The sequence below is a fragment of the Pyrgilauda ruficollis genome, unplaced genomic scaffold, assembly GCF_017590135.1.
Source record: "Pyrgilauda ruficollis isolate IOZ18807 unplaced genomic scaffold, ASM1759013v1 scaffold23, whole genome shotgun sequence".
In the NCBI taxonomy this organism is placed as follows: domain Eukaryota; kingdom Metazoa; phylum Chordata; class Aves; order Passeriformes; family Passeridae; genus Pyrgilauda; species Pyrgilauda ruficollis.
In genome coordinates, this window is record NW_024522539.1 from 4,842,098 (window position 1) to 4,860,269 (window position 18,172).

At 41.0% G+C, this 18,172-nt stretch overlaps 1 protein-coding gene across 1 annotated transcript in view; it reads right to left on the reverse strand.

Moving 5' to 3' along the window:
- MCTP2 (multiple C2 and transmembrane domain containing 2) overlaps window positions 1-18,172 on the reverse strand; it is a 117,938-nt gene that overhangs the window by 80,755 nt on the left and 19,011 nt on the right. The window contains exons 4-8 of the mRNA XM_041469302.1: window positions 15,939-16,001; window positions 14,682-14,790; window positions 3,172-3,314; window positions 2,288-2,364; window positions 1,067-1,178 (exon numbers count right to left, since the gene is read on the reverse strand). Coding sequence (XP_041325236.1) covers window positions 1,067-1,178; window positions 2,288-2,364; window positions 3,172-3,314; window positions 14,682-14,790; window positions 15,939-16,001 — 504 coding nt within the window. The remainder of the gene's footprint in view (window positions 1-1,066; window positions 1,179-2,287; window positions 2,365-3,171; window positions 3,315-14,681; window positions 14,791-15,938; window positions 16,002-18,172) is intronic.

Below are 18,172 nucleotides of genomic sequence, written 5' to 3' on the forward strand. Positions count from 1 at the left end.
CATTATTTTAAATATTGTCATTAAGCTTTCAAATAATCACATAGTGAAGTAAAATTAACTCTATCATTACTTTGTTATTAGTTAAGGCTTTACAATTCTCAAAAAGGCATCTATTTGAAAAATAAATAATGAACAGCAGATATTCCATATTAGCTTCTTCTCATTTTGCTTTCCAGCCCCTTGAAGCATTTATGTTTTTATAAATTATCCCATTCAGGCTGGAATTCCATACCTATAATTCACTAAAGTGCTGTAAACAGCAAGTTTCATACTTGACTTTGCAGAAAACTTGTAGAAATATTTTCTCTTAATATGTATTACACACATTTAAAACTAGGTCTGGTTTTTAAGACAGTCCAAGTAACTGCCTGATCTTGGGTATTCTCCACCCCTTGCTGGCCAGGAGCAGGATTAGTTCACCAATATTTGTGTGCTGTACACGCTGTATAAAACACTAGGAGAAAATTTTAAAAATAGAAGCAAAAAAGGCACATGTAGGACCTGAAATTAAAAAAAAACTTTCAGCTTCAGTTATAGTATTCCCAGTCTCCGCCCAGCTTCTCTGCATTTCTAACATCACTACATTTCTGCATCAGGAGCCAAGTTCAATTAACTCAGTGAAGAAACTGTCAGTGGGAAGATCAGGGTTTTACAAGCAACCACCTCCTCTCAGCCTGGTGCTCCTCCACAGGACTGGGGCAGTTTAAGTCTTATAATTCATGCTCAGTTTTTAGATTTCACATGGATAAGTTGTTTCATTGTTGCTAAAAAAAAAAAAAAAAAAGGAACTATAAAAGCTTTTCTTCAACCTGCCCATTGCAGTGCTGGACACAGAGCACACCACAGTGACAAGACAGAAGCATCCAGCTACAAATGTCTACACAACTATAACTCAGCTAAATACAACGCTTTTTTTTTTTTGAAGTTATGCTCTATCTCGATTTCAATATTGAGTCTCAGAGGATGAAAATAAAGGTGGCATTTCCCAGTAAATGAGATTATGCCAGCTCTTCTTTTCTACCCCCTACAAATTCCAGCTATAAATTTGATTTCCTAAGCCACTTACATTTCTCTTGAAGTCTCCTTGCTTGACTGCTAGACTCAAGTTTAATACAATCACTCCCATGTCATCTTCTAAACTGTTGGGATCTTCCAGTTTTAAAACCTGTTCAGTAGTTCTACAAGGCAACAAAAAAAAAGAAAAACAAAGAAGTTGTGCATTTATTGACTCCAGTTAACTCGAGTTGATTATTAAAGGTCAGGCTGAGCTGTGCAAATTTCAGCTTCTTGTCTGAAATTCCCAATATTGAGTTTAAATGTTAAAATGGGAAATCTGGAGAGTTCTTTCTTGGTTCTGACAAAATACACCCCCCTTTTAATAATGCAGCACAGTGCTCCTATAGCACTGCTCACTACTCATAACTCTCCATATGCAGGTACACACTGAATTAAGTTACTACTACCTCCACTACACAGAAAAGAAGAGTGACAGGGAAACTCATCCAAGTGAATCTTCTAATATTAATGGTTTGCATTTGACTCCAGAGATATTTATTCTGCCTGCTTTTAAACCCCCTCCATGACTGTTCCCTTGCTGAAAACAGGAATCCTGGTATTTACCTGGTGGCACTATCTCATGGACAAATTAACATTTCTAGAAATTCAGATACAACAGCCACGGGAGCTACAACACCTCCCACACAGGGAGAACTCATTTTCCCCCCCAAAAAAAGTCATCGCGCAGCAAGGGAGTATAAAAGAAACAACTAAAACTTGAATTCCTGGCTTCCAGCTCCACAAGGAGCCCAAGCAGCAGCAGCAGACAAAAGGCACAGGGCTTGCCTCGGCACTAAATCAGGGCCAGATGCAGCTGCTGCAGGCAGGGATGGATGAGGGGGAGGCTGGAAAAGGGGCACTGGCAACCGGGCAAAATCTCCTCAGCCCCAGAGAAAGGCACCCCACGGGGTCCCAAACCTTCTCTTCTTCTTCCTTCTTCCACCTCCACAAATTGTCCTGGCGTGGCTCTCCCTAAGCAATGCTGCACACCGAAATTCTTAGTCCCTGAACTGGGCTCTGTCCTGGCTGAATTTGAATCCAGTGCATAACGCTGGATAGAAATGTGTGCAGAAGATTTATCTCAAATGATTTCTTTTGAAAACCCTACTCTTTTATCAAAAATAAGTTTTCACTAATTGAAAAATTCCAAGCCAGAAAAAAAGCATTTCACCCCTTCCCTCTGTTTCTCAATTAAGCTGCATTAATAACCTTTAATTAAATTAACTGTTACCTATTGAGTTCAAGTTCAGTGAGCGCCACAGATGCCGAACCCATGAAGTCTGAAGAGGTTAAATCACGATCGTACACCTGGTGGCAAAATAAGACAAATATTTCCAATTTTCACATCATAAGCCAGTTTTATCCCAAGCGATGAAAGAAGAGATATTTTAAGCCCTTTCAGTTCAATTTTGTATTTGAAAGATCAAAGCTTAGATATAATTCAGGGATCACTTTCCATCTCCCTGCTTTAATTTGTATTTTTAGCTAAATATTTAACCAGCATTTTGAAAGTATCTTCTTAATATTATGTAAACAGAGACATGTGTGCTGCTATGGATTGTGCCTGCTCCTTTATACTCCACACGACAGCATAATGAAACGCTGCACAAAAATCAGGTACTTGTGCTTACAGATGTTTTAGCAATTAGTGCTCACAACTGGTAGCTTGTGGTTCTGGTAACTGTAACGTAACTCATAACCAGAAAAGGCTTTGCTACTTGTCACAGCTGCATCCCAGGTAATAATTCTGCGCAGCCTGGCCAAATTGCACTCCTAAAACGTGCTTCTGAAAATGCCCTTGGTTTCCCTGAGTTTGCACAAGCACGGGGGGAGAGAGGGAGAGAGAGAGCAGAATTCAGCTCCACGGCTTTAAACAGATCCAGTCAAGGAGTTTTATTTCAAACTTAGGTTTTTGCAGACGGAAAGCAAAACATGCAAGTAAAATCTGGGAAAGACATATGTGCATTTTAATTTGAAATTGCTGAAGCTCTTAAACCGGATTGTGTTTTATGCCGTGCTGCTACAGCGAATAAAAATCAGTATGTTTCTAAAGTTGAAAATAATTGCTTAAAAAAATATTGGGCAGTCTTTCAAAAATCTGAGACGGAAACTTACCTTGATCCAGAGGTTTTGATCGAGGGTCTGTATGGGCAGGACAACAGTTTCATCCCAAACTGGGTTGAGGTTCTTGTAGACTACCTTACTTTTGTAAAGAGTTTTGCCATTCAGTTTAAACTTCACATACGGGTCACTTGTACCTGTGATAATTAAAAAATAAATTAGCATCAGCACCATATGCAATTCCATAATCTTAAACTATATTTTCATAAAATAATTAAGAACAGTTAATTGTAATTACAGATACATGTATATACTTAATTACCTATATAAAAACTGCTCATTCATACAGGAAATCTACAGACAGAACCAGAAAGTTGCCTGAAAGCAGGCAACAAAAAAATCTTCATTGTTTGCTTGATCTCTGCTGTTTTATTCTTAAGAACATTAATTGTTGTTTAACAACTCTGTTAAAATTTTAATGTGGTAAAAGAGCAAACAGAAGCAGCACTGAAGCACTATTTACAGGCCAACTAATGACACAGTAGAAAAGAGAAAAAGTGATCCTGTGACTAGGAATATATTCAAAGGACCCAAACTCCAAAGCATCGTAACTGGGATAGGAGCTCCAAGGAAACCAGTAACAATAGCTAAAATACCCGTCAGGATTTCATCACTGGTGTCACTTTGCCAATTTACTTAAAACACAATTTGAGGTTTCAGTGAAAAAAACAGCAACGTTATTCATCAGCTCAGGACAAAAACACACAGAGAACAGACTCTGTAAAAACAAGCACTGTCCAGGTATCACGTTTTTCAATCCAAGTGGCACAATTTGCCACAGCAATAATGTCCCCTGTTTTTATGGAGCAGATGTCCATGGACAGAGCATGAGGCTCGTGCCACTCGGCAGCAATAGAAACACTTGCATCTGTCAAAGGAAAACAGAAGAGGGAATCAACTTTTTATTATTGTTATTAAACTGGTGGCATCTGCACTAACACCAACCACCGTGCAGGACACCGGGAAAGAGGGGGAACAAGGCACAGGGAGGATTTAACTAGAGGACGGTTGATTTAGTTATTTATATGGGCTTTGCAGGGGGGTTTTTTTATTTTTTTAATGGGGTTTTAAAAAAAAAAAAAAAAAAAAAAAAAAAATAATCTTCACAGGCTGAAAATAAAGGGGAAAAATCAAACTAAGATATAGCAGCATCTACAATTAACTGAGCCTAGGTGCCATTCACCTGTCATATCCAGTATTTTCTGTATTGTACGTGATAGTTGGAATTAAACTTCCCCCCTAACAGTTCAATTTCACTAGAAGGGTAACAGCTAAGGTGGTGGTCCTGGCTGGCCCCAGCCTGCAGCGAGGGCTGCTGGAGGAAAAGACTGATTTCTACAGCAGACTTCAGAGTCAGAAATAATCTGAACCTGTCCTCCCTGGTTCCCACTGGCCCGACAAACACACGGCAGTCCAGGATAACCCAGCCTAAGAGCAATACCCAGTCTTGCCAATGATTTGGTGCACCTGTGAGGATGTGAAAAATCCATATTTAAACATCCAAAGCTCTCATCAGTGTTATGTGAAGACAGACTTAAACTCAAGAAAAAACAATCACGTGTAAGCATCTATTTGGAATTAGGCAGCACTGTAAAGAACTGTGCTCCTGGGAGACAGACATATTTCTAAGAATTATAGAAAGTTTTTATTCTGCATTAATTTCAAAAGGGAAGAGTTGTAGAACTTGGTCCATTCTGTGCATAAAGTGTGCTTCACTCCCAGAAGGAAAATACCAGTTGGCTTTCAAACACTGTCTGCAGTTGATCCTTTTTCTGAATAATAATTGTTGAAAAAAAACCACCTTTTTTTGGTTAAAAAAAAAAAAAAGCTGCAGACTTCTTAAACAGAATTTTCTTTTTCTTCTCCTCTAAGAGAGACTAATAATAAGGGCCTGATCGAAAGCCAGGAAAGTCAGAGGGCAGCTTTTCATTGTTCCCAGTGGGTTAGGACTAGACCGTTCCCTAAAAATTTCTCAGAACTATGATTATACTCTTATACAAAGCATCCAGCTTAAAACCAGCACAATGTCCAGGAGTGGGAACACACAGATAGATCACAGCCCCACAGTGTGGGGGGGCAGCAGTCCTCAGAAGGTGCAGAATTAAGAAATAACAGCACTTGAGTTCTTTAGTGTCACTTCAAAAAGATTTTAAAAAGGCAAAAAATCCTCTGACTTTTATTCACAGGGTAAGCTGGACAAAGCTGCATAATTAAAAGTAAGAATAATAATAATGCCCACAACCTATTCTGTGCATGAAATAGCAACTGGCCAAGACAAGGAAAGCAAGTAATGAAATGAAAGCATGAAGAGACGATGGAGGCAGGTGGTTTATGGCCATAACTCATCTGCTTTTGGCACAGAAAACCCATGAAAAAGGACGAAATCTGAAAAGAGAGAGAGAAAAACAGGAGATACAGAATAAAAGCAAACAGCCAGCAAGTTCAATACCAACAAGCAGAAAACTCCAAGCCCTTTCTCTGAGGATGGGAAGCAAGAAGACTATAGCTAAGTAAGCCTCCCAATTGCATTACGGCTCTGAAAAGCTTTCCAGGTTGTTATACAGTAAAGGAAAATAAAAGGTGGGGGAGTAGGGAAGGGCTGCCCAGCATTGCTCATGCGAGCCAGGCTTTAGCGATTATTCTCACGTATTTATTTTTAATAAATTCTTCCTTTATATTTACATGTATTTCTATATGGAAACATACACATACAAAAGGAATATGTGTAAAAAGAATATATAAAAAAGGAATATATATAAAATGAAATATATAAAAGGAAAATATATTTTGTTTACATAAAAATATATATTGAACATTTAAAAAAAAAAATTGAAATGGGGTGGGGGGGAGCTATAATAAAAAGAGGCCTTTAATTAAATAAGATTGCCACTCTGGGATCTGGCCTTCATGCTTGTCAGCTTACTCTCAAAATAAACATCTCAAAGCGGGGCCTCAGTGGTGTCACTTACTCCAGCAAGGCAGCCTGGGTAATCCCTCGCTATCTTGACAGCTCCATAATGTTCCAGCGGCTTCACGGGTGAGCGGTGGCACCCGCGCCGCGGAAAATATTAATGCGGCGAATTAACGGCGAGAGAGAGGGGGACGGCGGCTTACAAAAGCCAAACAAGGGAAAGGTGTCAAGTTAGCACCGGTGTTAATTGTGAGGGAAAATAATTGTGGCGGGGCAGGGGGTCCTGCGGCGCTCGCCTGTCGGGCTGTCACGGGGGTGACATCTCAACTAGGCGGGTGAGGGATGGGGCGGCACGGCTGCCACATCCTACAAACGGCCACCAGCAGCTGGATTGTCACCTACGTGGGGGACACAGAGAACCTGGGAGGTGGTGGTGGTCACTGGGGTGAAGCTGGTGGAGAAATGTCAGCATGGATGTGGCAGCACGGCCCTCACAGCCTGCCTGAGGTCAGTCCCCAGTGGCACCGGAGCGCGGCTGCCAGGTCCCACAAATGATGGATTGGCAGCTCCGTGCCACCGAGCAGCTGGATTGTCAACTGGGTGGTAGGACACAGAGCACCTGGGAGGTGGTGGTCGTCACTGGGGGGAAGCTGGCAGAGAAATGTCAGCATGCATGTGGCAGCATGCCCCCAGGGCCTGCCCCAGGTCGGTCCCAAGCGGCACTGGAGCGCAGCTGCCAGGTCCTACAAACAACAGAGTGGCAGCTCCGTGCCACCCAGCAGCTGGGTTGTCACCTGGGTGGGGGGACACAGAGCACCTGGGGGTTGGTGGTGGTCACTGGGGTGAAGCTGGCAGAGAAATGCCAGGGATGGACGTGGCAGCACAGCCCTCACGGCCTGCCCCAGGTCGGTCCCAAGCGGCACAAGAGCATGGCTGCTGCGTCATACAAACGGCAGGATGGCACCTCTGTGCCACCTCTGTGCCACCCAGCAGCTGGACTGCCACCTGGGTGGGGGGACACAGAGCACCTGGGGGTTGGTGGTGGTCACTGGGGTGAAGCTGGGTGGCTGGTGGAGAAATGTCAGAGATGGACATGGCACCATGGCCTCCAGGGCCTGCCCCAGGTCAATCCCAAGATGCTGACGTAGCTCTCTGCTCACTGTGTCTGGTTCTGGTTTCCTTTAAGACACCCCAGATTGCATCCAGGTGACCAAAATAGTTGACAGGGAATGAGAAATAGGCCAGGTGGGCAAGCCTCTCCTGATGGGATGAACAGCACAGACTGCAAATTACTGACTGCATTTGAATTCAAGGCTTGAAGCCTTCTGGATCCAAGCTCAGAAAGATGTCTGGGTCTATTAAAAGCTATTTATAAGAGACAATCTACAATCTAGGCAGAAAAATATAACTTTTTTTGAAAAGAGCCTGGTGATGTTAGAGATGAACCAGTCTAAAAAAAGAGGTTTTTGTTTATAATCTTCTTTTAACTGCAACAGAAATGGATAATTTTCTGAAAAAGCCAGACCAATTAAAAAAAAAATAAAAAAAAAAAGCTTTTTAGCATCCATTTCCTGGTGAAGGCAACTGAATCAACAACTTTTAAGTATGCGCATGCAGGCTCTTCTGAAAGCAAGGTCTCGCTCACATCAGCTGTAGCAGTATCAACAGAGGAATGGATTATTGTTAAAGCCAGTTGAGAATTTTTCCCCCTGAAAATATCTCTGTGATGGGAAAAGCAAGGTGCTCTGAGGTTAATTTGTATATTGTGCAGTGCAACAAGCAGGTTCTCACACAATAAAACATATGGACAAAATATATATAAAAACCCAAGATAATCTATCTCTCAGCCTAAAGCAAACCAAATAAGAGTAAAAAGGAAGGTTGACCTCTTAAAAAAAAAATCATTCCATCAGCTAGGCGTCTTCCCCCATGAGAGAAAGAACATTAATCTTGACAGTGATACTCCCTGGAATTCCTTTGCATAATACCAATTTCATTTATATTTTCTTCCAGTAACACTAAAAAGCAACGAGTACAGGCAGACCAGACATCATCTAAAACCTGAGGAATTTTCAGTGAGCAAAAAGTTGTTGGGATAGAGCAGCAGAGAAAGGTTTAGTAGCCCAAGAAACTAAACTGTTAAAGGTGTTTTTAAATGGATACTGCTGCCCTCTAGCAGCTACCGAGAGGTGGATCACATCCACTGCTTCAGAACGAGGGAAAAAATAACCCGACAAACCCAGAAGACCCAATATAATTTCAAGCCACACACTGTTTTATGGGAGCAAACTTACTGGAAATGTAGCATATGAAACAAGTCTCGTTCCATAAATAAATAAATAAAAATGACCACCAAATTGCCTTAAAATCTTGAAAAAATCAAAGAGCAGTGTGAAATATAACCAAGACCATCTTAAGTTTTGGTTAAAAAACTAAATTTTAATCTGAAGAAGGAAATTAAGGATTTATTTTATAGGCATGTAAAGAATAAATATCTGAAAATCTTCCTAGAAATAGAATTACTGGAGTTATTTACGACAAGGAGTAAAAGACATTCTAAAATAGAACACACATTTTTCTTTTTAAGTGGAAAACCACTACATCCTAGCAGAGAAACAGCCGAGATCCAGGCTTAAAGGGGAAATCAGAAAAAAAAGTATTCTGCTGGCAGGAAATTCAGGTGATTTTGGAAAGTTTTGTCCCCAGCTAGTTTTACATGGCCAGATGGAAATGAAACTTTGCTTGGAAACAAGCAGTCCCAATAGGTTACAAGGGAAAATAAAACCAACCAGAAAAAGAAAAATACACACAAACATAAAAAAAAAAAAAAAAAAAAAAAAAAAAAAAAAAAAAAAAAAAAAAAAAAAAAAAAAAGAAAAAAAAAAAAAAAAAAAAAAAAAAAAAAAAAAAAAAAAAAAAAAAAAAAAAAAAAAAAAAAAAAAAAAAAAAAAAAACACCACAAAAAACCCAATAAACTGAAAAGACCAAAGAAGTGTGAAGAAAGTGTGCAAACAGTTTAAGGGAAGGTGAAGGAGGGGAAAAATCGCCTGAACTTAACAGAATGAAAGATGCAGATATAGCACTTTCTATTCAAGACATTTCAGAAACACCAAAACAAAAAAAAAGTGAAGGAACTGAGAAGAACCTATCAAAATGCCATGTGACATACATTAGGGACATGTGATATAAAGCACAGAATTGTCTTTGGTAAGAATTAGTCCAAGTGAACACTGCTTTAGGCACTGGCAGAGGCTCCAAGATCTCCCTGGAGCTTTCTCTTCTGCATGCTAAACAACCCCAACTCAGCATTGTTTCTTGCATTCTGAGTCTTCACCCAAATAAAATCTTCTTACAAGGTCCCAGAAAGATGCAGTGTGAGCTGCTAATGCAGACAGGTGCCCCCCAAGACTCAGCACTGACAACTGAGGGAGCTAGAACAGTTTAAGAAACCTTTTTTTAAACTACAATTCTGACACAAGAAGAGTCACAGGGTGCTCTCTGGTTCCAAGCATTCTCTTCCTATGCTGCCATTCCAACATTTCCTAATTTAACATTAAAAGGATGGCAAGACATAGAAATTGCTTTTGTTTGAACTCCTCCAGACACATGAATTTCTTTTGTTTGAACTCCCCTTTTTCTGAGGTTCCTATCTCAGTGCATTCCTTTCCCACACCAGCGCAAGCAGGATGATCACAGGTATCACTGTGCCCAAGGGCAAAGTTTCAGGCACACACTTTGCACTTCCAGAAACTGGGCTTGGCACAGACAGACACTCTCAGCACAAGCCCTTGTTCACATCCAAAAAAACCCCATGCAAAACATCCAAAAAACATCCAAAGTAAACATCCAAATGAGTGCTCAGCACCATCCAAACTCTCACCATTTGTAAATTAGCCATGATTATGCCTTTCAAAAAGAAGTGTGAGAAGTTGCCTAATACATGGCAATAATTAATAAATCTGAAGGCTTAATGATCTAATTGCAGATACCCTGAAAACAGAGAAAGTCTAAATTAATCAGAGTGTTTGCAGAGAGCAATTCAGCCTAATTGCTGTGAGCATTTGCTTTCCAAACAATCACTTGCTCTAAGCTGACAAATACCCAGCAGAGCACACACACATCCCTTCCTCTGGCACTCTGGTATCAGCACAGACCCAGGCAGTGAATCACAGAATGATAAAACACCCTGACTTGGCAAAACCCACTGGGATCACCAAGGTCCTGGATAGCCCAGAGCTATGAGTGTGGGTTCCTGCAGGCTCACTGCTGCTGGAAGTTAAAAGTGTATGTTATTCTACAATTTTCTTTCCTTTTATTTTGTCCTTGGCAGGCTGATCTGTGGCACAGCTCACAGGAGCCCCCCAGGACCCTGTGGCAGTGGGAGCTGTGAGATGTGAGAGCAGAGGATGATAAGCTGAGCACAAGGACAGCAGGATGCACCCACAGAGGTGTTGCATCTTCTTCCCTTGCTCCCTTCACACTGCCTCCATCGTGAGAGGAAAGGAAGGAGAGGAAAACCAAAGTGCAGCAACAGGAAACAAATGAAACCTGAAAGGAAGAAACAGAGACGGGGCACAAAGGTCCCGTAAAAAAGATCTACGAAACACAAAACCAGGTAGAAAAGAGGCACACACAAAGCTCAGGCTGGAACATGTGGTTAAAAGGAGAAGAAAAAGACACCAATCACAGCCACATCAGAGAACTGTGTTTCTTGTAACTACACTGTTTAACAGATGAAAAATGAACTTTAAAAGCACAGGATTTGGAAATGGGAGGGGCTTCTCACCCTCACAGGCACTCAAAGCCCAGTTTCTGTTTACTCTTACAGCAGCAGAGCTGGGTTTGCCACCTGAAGGACGGCAGCGCTTCCTTACAGCTGTGGCATCACTTTGTTCACTGCTCTGGAAGCGTGACTCGACCAGGAGCAACGTGCACAGCCAGAGCATCCCAGTGCCAAAGGGCAGCAGGACCTTGGAGATTTCTTCAGGTTGACTCAAACAACCACAAGGCATCACCCTGCCCTGTGAAGATTAACTAGCAGGTGGAAATGGGCTCCAGCCTCTCCCAGCTCAAAGCATAAAGCTGGACTTCACAAAACAAGGTTCAACAAGGCCCAAAAACCACTAAGGGTGCCACAAGATGCCAACACTCAGAGCAGCAATGATTTTTTTTTAATGCCAAATGAGGTACAGAATAATCATCTCTCTGTTCTGCCAAGCTGCTCCAGTGCTCCACAGATTTTAATTTTAAAAATACATTTCTGCTTTCTTACTACCTGCAGCATTAAAATTACACAGATGCAAACTCCTTGCCATCACTGAAACAGATCTAGTAACAATAATACTATAAAAAATACATTTAAAAAAATCAAACTTCTGGTGCTGTGTATGTACACACATACATAACCTTCAATGTTTGGCTCATCCCCTACAAGAAGTATAAATGTAAGACCCATGCACTGCCTAATATTGGCCCCAAAGGCGCACACAGGTAAGATGCCAAATTTACCAGCTGCTTAGGCAGTTTCTGTTGTGTGAGAATGTAAGCAAGTAAATCACACTCCAAGCAAGCTGATGACCAACAGGTGACACCTCTCTCATCCTGCATCCCTAGACAGGACACTGATTTTGACCCAAAAAAAGGAGTTTCTGGAGCTTCTCTACTTTCCACCAGAACCAAGATCCTTCTCCAGCAGCACTTGGACTCCTTGGCTGGGGCACATATGTTGGGTCTTGCTGTACAGAGGCTTTTTCTTTCACTTAGTCTTCAAAAAAATAGATAAAAGAGAAGAAGAAAACACTGAAACTCTGATTTATTTTTCTTTTCTGCATTGTTTTGCAATTTAGAGGAAGCACATCCATCTCTGAACCAGTGTCCTGGGCTGATGCAGCCTCTCTAAAGAGAGCAGTACAAGGAGAGGAGCTGCACAAAGTCACATGAGAGACACAAGAGACAGATAAAAAGCAATACAAGAAGTAAAAAGTGAAGGAAAAAATAGGAAAGAGCAGATGTTAACAGGATTAATATTATGAAGGGGAAAAAATGTAATAAAAATCTGGTAAAGTGAAGGAGGAATTTATATCACACCAAAGGGAACATATCCTGGGAAGAGCAGTACATAGTGAGGCAGAGTCAGAAAAAAATACTGGGAAAGCTGGAAAAAAGTGAAGTTGGCAGTTCTAAATGGAACTCCTGCTCACCTTTACTTGGCCCAGCATAATTATTCCCTAATTAATAACTTAAGCATACAATGAGTAAATTCAGGGAAAAACCTGTGAATTTGATGAGTAGTGCCAGGATGATTTTTAGCAATAGCCCTTCCCAATGTCAGAAATTTCTCTCCTTGGTCACACAGCTTAGATTTATTTTTACATGTACACACAGATAAATACTTCTTACAATGGGACAAAACAGAGGCAGAAGCAGACTGAACACGAGCACAAGAGACTTTACTCAGCTGCCAGGAGAGGGCATCACCCACCCACACTGCAGCCCCTAAGCCTGAGCTATTTAAGCTGTTGTAAAATAAAATTAAGGGGAAAAGTGCAAATATGAGAAGACAGCAGGACACCATACTTAAAATACCATTTTCTTTATCTTTATGTAGATAAAGAAACTCCTTCAAAAAATGTAAACTGATGGGTTAGATAACCGCTTTGAGATTTTTTTGCAGATAAATCACTGATCGCACAATAAATGAAAATTAAAATTTAGGAAAATTACAGGACTTATGGTAAACATTATTTAGGCTAAAGATGCTGGGACACAAACTCTCCACTCAGTCTGTGTGTATATTTTGCTAAATTCAAATTATTCAGAGCAGACTGATACACCCCAGCACAGCAGCTCTAACCAGCACCAGGGTGGGGGCAGAGGAGGGAAGCCACACACTCCCAGCCCACAAGTTCTCTGGGGCTTTCTCACACTGAAGAGATGAGCAGAGCTGACAACCTCCTGCATTCAAAGGCACGCTGAGAAAGCCCAGTGGCTGTAGGTCAAGCCCCAGCATCACACAAGGATGTCACATAACCAGAGTGACAGCAGAGCCCTGTAACGATGGGCATCCATTGTGGGCTTTTTATTTTTTTAAGGAGCCACTACTGCAGCATGGTGGTGACTGATGAATAATCATTAAGGCACTGTTTCCTCCCCTCCTGCTGCCTGTGCAATAAAAAGCAGCAGTTTTACTGAAGGAAGCATCCCCTCACATACTCGGTTTACTAAATGAGAGGTCATTTACCACAAAGCAAAACAGACTCATCCAAAGGGATTTTTTTACCGCCTTATGTTGTTTCCCTGTGCTGTCCAATGCTTCACTAAGGCAAGCATTTGCTTTCTTACAGAACAAAACACAGCCTAGAGCAAAGTATGCTCTGTCTTCTCCAGAAATACTACTTTGCTGGAATTGCTCATTTCTAGCATCTTTTTCCTAGGAGCAGTTGGATGTGTCCTGGCTTGTGCAGCCTGCTAGTAAAATCTGATCAACTGCTACACTGTTAGGAAATACAGGCTTTTGTATAACCACTAAAGATCTTAATCTATGTACTGGTTCACTCCTTCCAAAAACTGGTAGGAAAGACAAGCATACACTCAACTAAAAGTTACTGTTTTGTGAAGCCATGGAAAACTAGCATGAAAAAAGTTAACTGAGGTACCAGACAACAAAAATCCCAACAAGCACCTCATGTGAAATCAGACAGGTCCCTCCAGGTGCAAACCTTCACAGGCCTTTAGGCTGTGCAAGCTGATTTTGTTTAAAACCAAATGAAGAAACCCCATGGCCTCACCTCAAAAGAAGCTACTCAGACATTTTGCAAGACAAAACTACCAGAACTGTTTCCACATGCAGGAAAAAAATATGAAATCAAGCCTGGACATATGGAAGAGCTCTCTGACAGGTTCAGATTGAAGGTCCTGCCTCAGGGTCCTACAGGCTGCACAGAGCCTCTGGCAGGACAGTTCTTCCCTCCACAGCAAGTGACTGGCTGCTCACAAGCATTTCTACTCCCGCTTTCAACATCCCCAATAAAAGCCAGGTAAAGGGAAGGTATTTTCACTTTTTTTTTCCCAGCAATTCCGAAAATATTTTACAATTTATTTGATATGTCATTTGAGGGTGGGGTTTTGGGTTTTTAGGATGCTGTCATTGCTCAGTCACATCCCAGGTTAGAGAGGATTGTTGGCTTACAGCCCTGCTCCTGTGGTTCCCTCCTTTTATCAACATCTTGGCAGATAACCCCAAAAGCACTCCTAAGAGCAGCTCCATCATTTAATAAACCTCCAATTATTCTCTGGAGATTTTTTAAGTTCAAATAGAATTCCTTGCAATTCCTGAATGGGTACAGGTGCTAAGGGCTGCCAAGAAGGAGCTTTGCAGCTGCAGAGGCAGAGGGCAGCTCCCTCCCCTGTGTATCCAGGGTGGATAAACCCAACCTCTGAGTGCTCTGACCTGCAGGAGAGACACAAGCCCATGACTTGCTGCACTGCAGATAAGCAGCCAGCTTGCTGCCAAACTGAGATCAGTGATAAAGGAGTGAACAAAGTGATAAAGTGTGTGAATTCTGCAGGAAGCCAGAGGGAAGGTGGGGCTCACCACAGCGATCCCTGATAACCAGGTTCCTGCCTTCCTTCAGGTGGATGGTCAGCAGGTAGGCAAAGGGGCTGGGCAGCTCACTCAGGCAGTCGTTTGCTTCCTCCAGAGCCTAAGGAGAACAAAGGAATCAGTCACACACCTATTGAAGCAGATCATAAATGAGGCAGGTGTGCTCCACAGTGCCGCTGCAGAGACAAAGTTCTGCTCTTTCCTTAGGGCAATCTTTGACAGAAAGGAAAAAAAAAATAAAAAAAGAGGGAAAAGAAAAAATATTTCTTTCCCAGGCTTTACTTCACTAGGCAAGTAGCTAAGTATCAGCATCAAGTATGTTCAACAAAGCACCTGAAAATGAGTGGTGATATAACAATCACAAATGCCTGCACAGGTTTTCCAAATCCTATCAGCTCATTTTTTTCTGAGCTGTTTCTTGTGCATTCATAGCATCTCTACAGTTGGAAGAGACCTCTAAAGATCATCAAGTCCTTTGTAACCACCTGATAACCTCAGGAGGAAGAACACATTTCACACAGCTGCTGAAAGGAGAGCACAGCACTTCTTTGTGCAGCTCCAAAAGAGAGAAGGCCAGTGGCAGGCAGTGCTGGTTGTGAGCTTCAGCAGAAGCAAACTCGAGAGGATTTTTGCTCATCAGAGGTGCTGCCACAGGGTTACACAGCTCAGCATCATCCTCCAGCTGGAACACTTGGTGAAAACAGCTCTGGACAGCACTTGGGAGGTTATCAGAGGGCAAAAGTAGAGAAGTTCATTCACAAAGCAAACATGTTTTACATGAGAGTAACAAGTCACAACTGCCAGGGCCTCTTCACACTGCCCTAAAACTCATTTTGCTACCTGCCAAAGCTTACAGTTGTGTTATTTGCTGTATTTACTTTAATTCAGTTTGTTCCTACACTGTCATTTGAGTATTCACACTGCTGCTCTCATCAGTTACCAGTACAATATAGATATTATAGAGTACTTGAAAAAATCCAGAACATTTGGGTCTATTCAAAATTAGCAACCACTCTGAACGACTAAAAACCCAACAACAAAAACACAAACCCACCACTAAATAAACAAATATCCCACAAACTAAAACACCCACACACACACAAAAAAAAACAAAAAAAAAAAACACCACACTGGGGAAATCTCTAGATAGGTTCTTCACCGGATGAGTTTTTGAATTTGTGAGAAGCAAAGAACCTAAATCTAAAATAAATTGTGTTTCTGATCAAGCTTCAAAATGACAGGACTTACCATTTGGTCATCAAAGTTTTGAGATGATAGGGAAGAGTCAAAATCCATTTCTCCACATGGGTACTATAAAACAAAAGATACAATGAATTGGACAACAATAGAGGAAAGAAAATGCTCCTAGCATCACTCAAGAAGTTACTCATACATACATGTAATGAATGAAATGCTCTTACTTATGCTTACAGATAATTTAAATATATATTTCTTTTTCCTGTTTTACAGTAACTGCTCTTAGTCTCTTGAGTTTAATCCAGGAAAAATAAGTGCCTGCTTCCAGCTAGGAATAAATTTCTTCTTCTCCTCCCCAGCACTGGGTGCTGAAGGTTCTTATCACAAAACTCTCCTGATGTCTGAAGGTTGTTGTGTCTGCCAGCCGGCTGCTCTCACTTTACCACAACTTCTCCTTCACCACACAAAAAGCAAGTTCCACTTAAAGGTTTTTAAATAGTTTTTTAACTTGGTTTGGTGTTTGGGGGGTTTTTTTGTTGTTTGTGTGGGGGGTTTTTTTTGTGTGGTTTAAAAAAAAAAAATGCTCATGGGGAAAGTTAAACAGAAATTGTCAAGGGGAAAGGTGTCCTTGCTTTGGATGAGTTAATTTTCCTTGTAGTAGTTGGTACAGTGTTCTGTTTTGGATTTAGGGTGAGAAGAATGTTGATAACACACTGATGATTTTAGTTGTTGCTGGACAAGTACTGTCCCTCTGCTGAGGAACTGGCTGGATATCAGTCAGCAGGTGATAAACAATTGCACTGTGCTGACTTGTTTTGAATATTTTAACTGTTGTATCATTTCTATAAAAATATTAATTCATTTTAAATATTAGATAAAATATATAATTAATATAATTAAATTTTTAGACTTTTGTGTTATAATACCTTAATATTATAATACACAAAATATTATTAAAGTAATTACTTCTTCCATTTCTGTCCTTATCTCAACCCACAAATTTTACCTTTTACCCCCAATTCTCTCCTGCATATGATGGTTCCCACTGAGCAAGGAATAAGAGAGAAACTGTGAGATATTTAGCTGCCTGGTGGGTTAAACCCACCAGAGAAAACAAAACTAAAACAAACATGTAACTTCCCCCAACTTGCTGCAATAACTGGAAGATCCAAAGGATTTTTTAGGAGAGGAAGTCAAACATTTCTTCCTAAATACTGACTCATGCAAAACCTTGAGGGTACAGTGGCCCAGCATGGAGTCTGTCTGAAGTGGTTCATCAGCCCGGACACCTCTGATGCTCCTCTGGCTGCTCCAGGAGCCCATGACCATCATCTCAGCTGAAGAGGACCAACGTGCCTGGGAAACTCCTCTGGTCTGATGCAGGGCAGCCGCAGCCCATTCGAGCACAAAGATTTATTTATTTATTGCTAAGGGCAATCTGGGTCTGCAGAAATGCACACAAGGTGGAATTCGATCCTCATGTGAAAGTGCGGGAACATCCAAACCTCTCCAATGAGAGCAGCATTGTGTGCAGCACTACAGAAACATTTAAAAGGCAACCAGCTCCTGCACCAAAGTACATAAATCTTAGCTGTACTGACATGCTGAAATAAACATAAATACCCTTTATGTAATTCTTTTCCTCCTCTTCCTGCAAATACATATTACATATCAGGAAGTACAGTAATCCAGCATTGCAAGTAAGATTTCCCTTGCACGACAGACAAAATCTAACTTTATGGTTCCCACAGCAATCATAACTTGGCCACCTTGCAAAAACACATTAAAAGTGGAAAAATTATCATCATAAAGAGCAGCAGAAGAATTTTCTCACACAACGGAGCTGAGTTACAGCTGCTAGGGGAACCCTAACTTTGAATTTTCTGACTAGTATGCATAAAATCTCACTCATGTGCATTAAACTTAGTGTTTCTTGGAGTCTCTGGCTTCACAGGAATCTCCTTCAGGCACCATCATTGGCACTGGTAATGGTCTCTCTTTACAGCTTGTTTTACATAGCTCTAACATGAGATCAAAGAACTGCATTGAAATTATAGTAATTTTTAAAGTGCTGTCTTGGCTAGCTTGACATCATTTATAAAAAAAAAAATTACCTTCTAAATTATGATTTTATTCTGTTTTTTGTTTACTTGCATTACATCCACAGATACTGAACAATTATAATTTTAAACAGAAAAACTAGTTGGTTTTTTTTTTTTAATTTCAGCTCCACATTATATAAATTACTGTTATTCTAGGTAGCTAACTGCAGTGAGATCTCTGAA